General features: G+C 41.8%; 1 protein-coding gene across 1 annotated transcript in view; it reads left to right on the forward strand.

Moving 5' to 3' along the window:
- The first annotated feature begins 629 nt into the window (after positions 1 to 629).
- HEATR6 (HEAT repeat containing 6) overlaps positions 630 to 8,976 on the forward strand; it is a 17,667-nt gene continuing 9,320 nt past the window's right edge. The window contains exons 1-10 of the mRNA XM_009329098.1: positions 630 to 717; positions 1,134 to 1,274; positions 2,871 to 2,986; positions 4,680 to 4,794; positions 5,057 to 5,158; positions 5,588 to 5,725; positions 6,872 to 7,164; positions 7,552 to 7,729; positions 8,038 to 8,244; positions 8,798 to 8,897. Coding sequence (XP_009327373.1) covers positions 1,137 to 1,274; positions 2,871 to 2,986; positions 4,680 to 4,794; positions 5,057 to 5,158; positions 5,588 to 5,725; positions 6,872 to 7,164; positions 7,552 to 7,729; positions 8,038 to 8,244; positions 8,798 to 8,897 — 1,387 coding nt within the window. The 5' untranslated portion in view covers positions 630 to 717; positions 1,134 to 1,136. The remainder of the gene's footprint in view (positions 718 to 1,133; positions 1,275 to 2,870; positions 2,987 to 4,679; positions 4,795 to 5,056; positions 5,159 to 5,587; positions 5,726 to 6,871; positions 7,165 to 7,551; positions 7,730 to 8,037; positions 8,245 to 8,797; positions 8,898 to 8,976) is intronic.

Below are 8,976 nucleotides of genomic sequence, written 5' to 3' on the forward strand. Positions count from 1 at the left end.
GGTGACAGCGGTGAGTGGGCGGCGGGGGGGGCTGTGGGCGCGGGGGCTCGGCCGTTTGCACGGTCTGCTGTTCAAACAATTAAAAAGTTTCAAGTCTTAAAAGTAATCCCTTCAAAGCTGAACGCTGTAGTTTTGCAATATCGACGCTGCTTCATTGGGAACACGCTGTACTTCGTTGTTAGGCTGTAAACGGTGCTGACTTACCGCTTTCTCTTCATTTTATTTCCAGAGTAGTCTTCTTTGCATTTTGGAATTAACTGATTTTTTTTCCTTTTCCCCCCTTCTGTTCTTTGACCTAACTTTGCGCTTCTCTTTTGCCGTTGTTATTGGCTTTGCTTCTGCTCCAGTGTTTAAGCGGCACCGTTTGAGCAGCACTCCTGCAACTTGAATCCGTGTCAGCATACTCCTGCATCGGGATGAAGGTCTGTAGGTAGCTGAGGGGAAGCTCACTAGCTGGAGCTTCATTAGTTTCGTTACATTACCCGTGTGTATTGATGTTAGTGGTATCCACGCGCAGATCTGGTTGTGTGATCAAAGTCTTAGCTGATGATGTGGTTTCCACCCTAGCTTTGTAGTCTCTAAATAATAAACTAAGGCTTTCTTTCCCAGGATGTTTGTGCTCTGCTTGTCCAAGCCTGTCAGCTGGTTCACCTCGATCAGGAACATCTTGTCAGCAAAGTTTGTCAGCTTATCCATCACCTACTTAACAGATTTCAGGTACGGAAAGTTTGGCTTTGTCCCTCCTTTTCCTGTGTGCTGGCTCCCTGGTCCCCCACTAAGCCAGGGAGGCCTTCTGTCTCTTTTTATGGGGCTATGGAGCCCACCTTCATGCAGAGTTTCTTGGATTTCCACTGTATTGCTTATTTATTCTTAGCTGAGGTTCTGATTTGTGGCTCTAGCATGGTTCCTCATGTAAAACCAGCTCTCAGTCAGAAGCAATACACCATCGGAAATACTCTTGGTTATAGACACTAGTCTTGATTTATCCATTTCTTAAGTGTTGGCTGATTCTGTGATGGTGTGTAATTTTAACAGCCAGATCACCTGAGTCTGTAATCGATATATCTGGGTATATTGTCTCCAGCAGTACACGATGATGTTTTCTTAACCACAGTCCTTTTCTGTTACGACAGGTGATGGTTGATGAACAGAACTTGAATTTTCTTCTCTCCTACTGCATTTCTGCTCTTAAGCAGTGCAGCTCTTGGACACATGTTGAAATTCTGCAAGCCTTAGCAGCTCTTGTTTACAATAATGGACCTAAATGTCAGAAGGTGAGTTTACAAGCTAAGAGAAAGTAAGCATAAAAATATTTGCACCCTTTTGCTGTTTCTACTTTCTTTTTTTTTTTCCCCAAAAAGAAAGAATAAAAAAGTATCACGTTCTCAAATCACCACCTTTTATGTTAAGAATAATCCCATTTAAATAGTGACGGATGTTTGTGGAAAAGTTGAATTTCAGATGTGATAGGTGTGTGTACTAATAATCAGTAGATAACGAGATTCTTCCCATGCCGAATACCTGTATACCTGCAGGCTGCAGCTGTAGAGACCACCTATTACCTGGCTTGAGCCAAAGGCACACTATTAAAGACGGGCACCAGGCTTAGTCTGCAGACTAACCGCCCAGGTATGCCTGTGTATCAGGCAGGAAGAACGCGGGGAGCTTCAAATTGCACGTTGCTCAGCAGGCTCCATTGAGGATCCTGAAATTTATCCTGTAACCAGATCGGGTCTTTAGTGTGCGGTGGGCTCAAAGCCGTTTCAAACTGGAAACTATCAGGTATCGATCCTGAGGTTTGTACGAAGCTCCTTGTTGCTGCAGTGTGACTGATAGTGTTTGATACGTTGGATTTCCCCTGCTGTCACCAGCTCTTGGCAGCTTGCAGAGCAGTTTCTGCTGTTGGGCTGAAGCGCGGGGTGGTGATGCTAGCAGTTTCGGAGCTGCCAGCTTGTGTGGGTTTGTAGCCTATATAACTGCAGCAGTTTGGTACAGCAGTTGTTACTAACTTAGCTTTATGTCTGATGTTGTGGTTTAACCCCAGCCGGCAACTAAGCCCCACACAGCCACTCCCTCACTCCCCCCCTGGTGGGATGGGGGAGAGAATCGGAAGGGTAAAAGTGAGAAAACTCGTGGGTTGAGATAAAAACAGTTTAACAGGTAAAGCAAAAGCCCCACATGCAAGCAAAGCAAAACAAGGAATTCACTCACTGCTTCCCATGGGCAGGCAGGTGTTCAGCCATCTCCAGGACAGCAGGGCTCCATCATGCCTAACGGTGACTTGGGAAGACAAACGCCATCACCCCGAACGTCCCCCCTTCCTCCTTCTTCCCCCAGCTTTATATGCTGGGCATGACGCCATACGGTGCGGAACATCCCTTGGGTCAGTTGGGGTCAGCTGTCCTGGCTGTGTCCCCTCCCAACTTCTTGTGCCCCCCCAGCCTGCTGCTGGTGGGGTGGGTGAGGAGCAGGAAAGGCCTTGACTCAGTGTGAGCGCTGCGCAGCAGTAACTAAAACATCCCTCTGTTATCAGCACTGTTTTCAGCACAAATCCAAACCATAGCCCCGTACTAGCTACTGTGGAGAAAATTAACTCTACCCCAGCCAAAACCAGCAGAGTCTGGGAAGAAGGCATAAATTGGGACTCAGTCTGAACTATGCTCATGCTTGATACTTTTATAATACAAAATAAGAGAACTTTGGAAACTAATATTTTCATGTCATTTTTTATAAACATAATCTGTCTATGGAATCTGAAATTGCAGCTGACAAATCTTTTGTAGCATAGATATGTTTAGCTACCAAACAGAAGAACCAGGAGGCTGAGGGAAGAGCGCTGGCCCCTAATGACTTTTGGTGGTTTGTTTTAGTATCTCCCGGATTTGCTGGGCAAGACTGGGCTTTTGGTGCAGTTCAGCGATTCTACTCAGCCAGACGTGGAACTCAGGAGGGCAGCAGTACGCAGCATGGCAAACCTGTGTCTCAGGTGCATAAAAGCCTTTGCAGGTGGTGGAGTGGATGCTTTAGAAGACGTGCATCTGACAGCACGGACAGCTGGTCTGCTCTGTCTGTGCTAGGAACAGCAAATTCAGGACCAGTAAGGTGTATATGCATGAATTTGAAATGTAAAACTTTAGTGCTCCAAGATAACGTATCATCTGTGGATAAAGCCATAAACTCTCAGTCTCCAGAAATAATATTATGGAGATTGGTTTAGGGAAGAAAAGAAAAAGTGTTGTGCTGTCTGGTCCCTGCAGTGATTCTTTGGGTTAATTTTGCATAAGAAATGGTCAGCTACAAGTTTTTATAGTGATTGTCAGTTATTCTTTTGCAATTTATCCATTTTTCCATTTTACATGTAAATATGCTGATGCCACAGCAATGTCAAATCTTTGTTAGCTGCTATATGGGAAGAATTTTGACTAACCAGACTCTGTGGGCAAGTAAGCAATTAATAAAAGCAATAGATATTTAGATTTGCTGTAAAGAGGTTTTTTTGTTAATCGTTCCCCTGAACAGATGGCTTGGTTTTGTTGTTTTGGTTTTTTTTGTTTTTTTTTTTTTTTTTAAAAAACCCAAACACAAAAGTTTGGAATTTCAGCACTTATAGATGAAGTCTGAAGAACTACTTAATGTAAATAAACGCAACCATGATTTTTCTACGTGGGGAGTTGGAATTGTTTAGCCTGGAGAAGAGAAGGCTCAGCGAGGATCTTGCAATGTGTATAAATACATGATGGCAGGGAATGAAGACGACAGAGCCAGACTGCTCTCAGTGGTGCCCAGTGAGGGAGAAAAGGCAATGGGCACGAACTGAAATACAGGAAATTCCTACTAAACATAAGGGGGGGGGGGGAGTAAAGATTATTAACACTGGAACCAGTTGCCCAGAGAGGCCGTGGAGTCTCCATCCTTGGAGATGTTCAAAACCCGACTGGACACAGTCCCTGGCAACCTGCTCTGATTGACCCCCTGATCCAACCCCAGGGGGGTTGGACTAGATGATCTCCAGAGGTCCCTTTCAACCTCAACTGTTCTCTGATTCTAATTTCAGGAAAATCACTTGCAATATTAGAGTTTTACTGTGAGTATTATCAGACATGCATTGATGGCTTGAAGTAATTAAATCTGTTGGAACCAGGTGCTTAGGAATCCATTAGAAAAGAATTTGTTTAATGACTCTAAAACCACTGCAACAATGGCCAGCTCTTACTAACTGGTGCTCAAGGTAGCAAAGATGAAGTGATGCAGTTGCCCTCTCTCTTCATGCAGTAAGTCAAGTGGATATGAAAATGTTTCAGCATGTTAAGGATGCCCAGATTTCATGGAAACTAGGGAAATGGTAAAAGTCATTCCAGGTCCTTTTCAATGCCAAATTTTGCCTAAAAAGCATTTATAAGCATGACAGCTTGTTAAGCTATGCTTGGAGAGTCATTGTAATTGAGAAGGTGGCCACGGAAGCAGAGTAAGTGTAAGGTGTGGTATGATTGTACTAGCTCTTTGTGCAGGTTTCCTTTTGTTCTTTGTAGTGGTAGAGCTGATCCCTTTCAAAGAGCCATCCATCCATCTGGGGCTGTGCTCTTCAGTCTAGCAGAGGGCTTGGATCTGAGTTTGTGTAACTTTATAAAGCTGTGGGACAGACTAAACCAACCATTTGTCTCCTCCTGCTTTAATTTTAGTGTGCCTGGACAGCCATACTTGGATGAGTCCTACAGAAGCGTCTGTTTTCAAACTTTTCTAAGTGTTCTGCAGTCTTCAAAAACCTCTGATGTAGATGACATCACTTTTTGCATGGTAAGTGTGAGTCTAATTGTCTAGAATACTCTAATTAAGAGATTGTACTGCTGGAATATTGGAATTTGGAATATATGAAATTTGGAATATTGTCAACGGAGATTTTGCTTAGTCTTTTTTTTTTTTTTTTTTAATAAACAGAAGTAACTGTCCCAATAATTATGTTGAGCAAAACCTTAATTGCCTAGAAGGTCACTTGAAAGATGTGAACCTCCAATGTTTTGGGAGGGAAAAGTAAGTAATTCTGTGTTTCGGTTTTCAGTTACTGCAAAACGCACTGAAAGGTATCCAGTCGCTTCTCAATGGTGGGAAGATGAAACTAATGCAAACAGACCAAATTGGATCTCTTCTTGCAGTATTAAAGGTAAATACTTAAATCCACGTTGAGAAAGAGGCAGACACTGGAAGGTGCATGTTCCAGATGCTTGTTAAGTGGGAAACAGTAGGGGAAGACAAGAAAGAGGGAGCAGAGAAGCCTGAGCGTGGGGGGAAATATGGTGAGATATAAAGAAAAAGACACTGAGTTTCTCTCACAGCATCTTAACTGCACTTCCCACAAAAGAATGTGAGAGAAAGATGGGAGGCTTATTTTTTGGGGGGCCTACTTAAAATCCTTCTAGAGATAGTTGAATTTCAGATGTTGCATAGCTGTTACATAGCATGGGGAGAGACAAGACCTGGGGGAAGGATCACAAGCCCCACTGAAAATTGATGGAACACCTGAGTAAATACACAATAAATCTTTATGCATCAAAAAAGGAAAAGTATGCTAATGTTTTTGTTACTGTTCTAGAAATGTATGTTTCATGGACTGCCGGGACTGAGCATAGAAGTGCCTGCAGCCTTGTACCCGGCTCCATTACCTCAGTATGATAAAAGGTCCCCCGTCAAACAGGAACAATCGGAACCAGCCGCCTTTAAGCAGACAGGGGTAAGCTGAAATTATACTGATTCTGCTGCATGCTCATTGTGCGCGTGTTCGTTGCACACCTGACGTGATATTAGTGGCTAACAGGCTCTTTGTGTTCTGAGCATGCGATACATTTCACGTTCTTTGCTTTAAAGGTATTGATTATAGATCTCTGCTCTGAGTAAAATCGCTTTGTAAACTCAGAGGACGAGAACAAACGGCTCTGCAGAGATTGGTTTTCCTGAGTTAAGCTGTGTGCATCAGTTATTCATCTATAGCCAAGAATTCTTGGCCTGCAGACATGGGATTGGCGCGTGCAGAGTAGCCAAAGCTTTTTATTTTATAAGTTACGTTTTCTGTCCTAACACTTGCACAATCGTTTGACTCTTTCTTAAGGAAGTCAAGTTCATTTAGAGGCTGATTTCCTCCCCCCTCCCCCGTGTCTTCTGCTTAATCCTTCTACAAGTTATTTTTTAACCCTGTAAACATTTTGGATTACCGATTATCTGACAGACATTAGAGAAAATAAAGTTGTACAGTCATGTTGACTTGTTTCTTTTTAGATGTTAAATACCTACTGTAAATCTAAAAGAACTACAGAAGTATTTACTGTTCCTCCTCTTTAATCACTTTTGTGTGAAATACGATTTTTAACTAAAAGTTTTCTTGGAAATCTTTTGCTTTACTGGTGAAGAGGCCAAAGCTTAATTTCTGAGGCTATTCAGGTATAAACTGCTTACTTACACTAAGGTGTATTACTATACTGATGTTACTGTTGCTACTAATAAGCAGAGTTTGCAAACTCCCAGCTACCAAAGAAGTGACTGTTTCTGTATGTACAGTATTGCACATACATATAATTGCACTTATGTGCAGTATTGTTGCATCAGAAGAATGCTAAACAGCTGTGATAACTCTTGGTTAAACTAAATCTCATCTAAAAACTCATTTAGAAATTTGTATAATTTGATATTGATGTACTATACAGAGGGCATGATTTATTATATTAAGCTCTGCTTTTATTCTGGATTAGCAATTAGTTTTGTTTTCAGATGAGACCTTTTTCCCTTAGTAAAAGATTTATAACTATAAAATGTTCGCACATCTTTCTAGATATTATTTCAAATGATTTAAAAAGAAAATATCTATTTTTTTGTCTTAAAACAGAATCGAAGAAAAAAGTCCAAAGGGAAACAAAAGAAGGGAGAGTTTGGGGAAGAAAGAAGAGAAGATTTGGGTGATGCAGGAAATGAATCAGTCCTTGGAGCCGACATGCTGAAATTACACTTGGGGGATGTGCAGAGCAGTCCTTATTCGGATCCTCGGACTCCTGCATCAGATGTTGCATACGTGCCTGCTGGAAAGGATCGCTTGTCTTCACATTGTACCAGTTGGAAAAGAATCAGCAGCAGTGAGTCGGAATATTCGGACGCTGAAGGTGGAATACAGAGCAAAATGAGGTGATTGTTGTTCATGTAAACATAAAGCATGGTAGCAGAGTGTACCGTTGTTCATAACAATTTAAGCTCGTGTATTATGTTAAAGCATACTTGCAGACCTGGCACACATTTTAGATGTGTACAGACTCTTGCACTTCCACTGGATCCTAGCGCTTTGTTCTTAATCAAAACTGTTGAGGAAATCACTTTTCCTTTTGATTTATGTGGTGATACAAGAAAATTGGAAGGCAGTAATTTGTACTGGTTTGAAAGTAAATTTGTTCTTTCTCTTCCTGTTACTGGTCTAAAAAATGTCTTCTCACAGCTAGCCACTAATATAAGTGAAAGAGGCTAAGTCCATTGCTTTTCACTGCTGCTATTTCATTAATCTTTTTGTTTGTTTTGAAGATCTTATCAAGCCAATGTTCGTCAGGGGGCTCTAGCCTGTTTCCTCTCTGCTATAAAATCAATAGAAAAGAGAGTTCTTTATGGCTACTGGTCAGCGTTTGTTCCTGATGCACCTGGTATTGGCAGCCCCCAGTCAGTGTCCTTGATGACTATTGCTTTAAAGGACCCTTCTCCAAAGGTGAGGCAGTTCTGAATAGAAAAAGCATTGTATTTTTCCAATATTTATCTTAAGAGTTGTCTTCTCTGGCCTTCAGTAAGTATGTTGGATACTCTATATGTGTTGCTTGGTCACTGTACCGCAAGAAATAAAAGAGGATGTGTTGGTTAAGGAAACAAAGGATTGGTTGTATACTGCTTAAAGTTATGAGAAAAGATAGTTGGAGTTGAATTTGCTGTTGCTGGAGAAGGAGACTTTCATAAATTTTAAAATTCTCCATCAGCTCAAAGGTGTTAAAAGTGGGTAACAGAAATGTTTTATCATTTCAGACCCGTGCCTGTGCTCTTCAAGTTCTCTCAGCCATCCTGGAAGGTTCTAAGCAGTTTCTTTCTGTTGCTGAAGATGCTAATGATCACAAGAGAGCTTTTACTCCCTTCTCTGTAACTATTGCTTCTAGCATCCGGGAGCTGCACCGCTGCCTGCTGCTAGCCCTGGTGGCAGAATCCTCTTCTCAAACGCTGACACAAATAGTCAAGGTAACTGTACTGTAAATGTTTCAAACGCTGCCCAAAAGATGATATTGGTCTCTAGGTCTGGAAGAAAGATTGCACAGAATTTATTGTAGCTGTTGAGGACTAAGGTGGAGGTGGGAAATAGACTGTTGTCATCTCACAAGGCTTCATTGACTGAGTCTTCCAACAGAGTCCTGGGGTTTCTTTTCTCTTCAGCTCAATTCTCTTGTTCCTGCATCTCTTTCGTGTAGTCCTTTTGGAGCTGAATGAACCTATGAAATGACTCTGAAGACTCACATTGGCTTTAAAACTGGAATCCAAATTGGCAAAAAAAGCTTTCCATGGGCTACTGAAATTCCTTGGTCTTTATGCCAGGTCACAGCAGTTAAATACTTGTTCTTAGGAGCCAAGTTTGTAACCAGTTTTCGAACAGCAGATAATTGGGGCATTTGTTTTCAGGTGCCCTCAGATAATTAGCTGTCTAAATGACCTAAACTGCAAATGTAGAAACAAATCTGTTGGAGGCCAGGCTGACATTGTAACCACCACTCCATGTATGTTCTTTTGTGTGTTTCAGTGCCTTGCAAATTTGGTTTCCAATGCGCCATACAGCCGTTTAAAACCTGGGTTGCTGACAAGAGTTTGGAACCAGATAAAGCCATACATTTGTCATAAAGGTTTGCGTTCTGTTTGGCTGGAGCCTCTTTGTATATGTTATAACTGAAGTCAGCATTGGTTATTACAAAATAGTTGTGG

This window comes from Pygoscelis adeliae, unplaced genomic scaffold (genome assembly GCF_000699105.1).
Source record: "Pygoscelis adeliae isolate BGI_AS28 unplaced genomic scaffold, ASM69910v1 Scaffold427, whole genome shotgun sequence".
Classification (NCBI taxonomy): Eukaryota; Metazoa; Chordata; class Aves; order Sphenisciformes; family Spheniscidae; genus Pygoscelis; species Pygoscelis adeliae.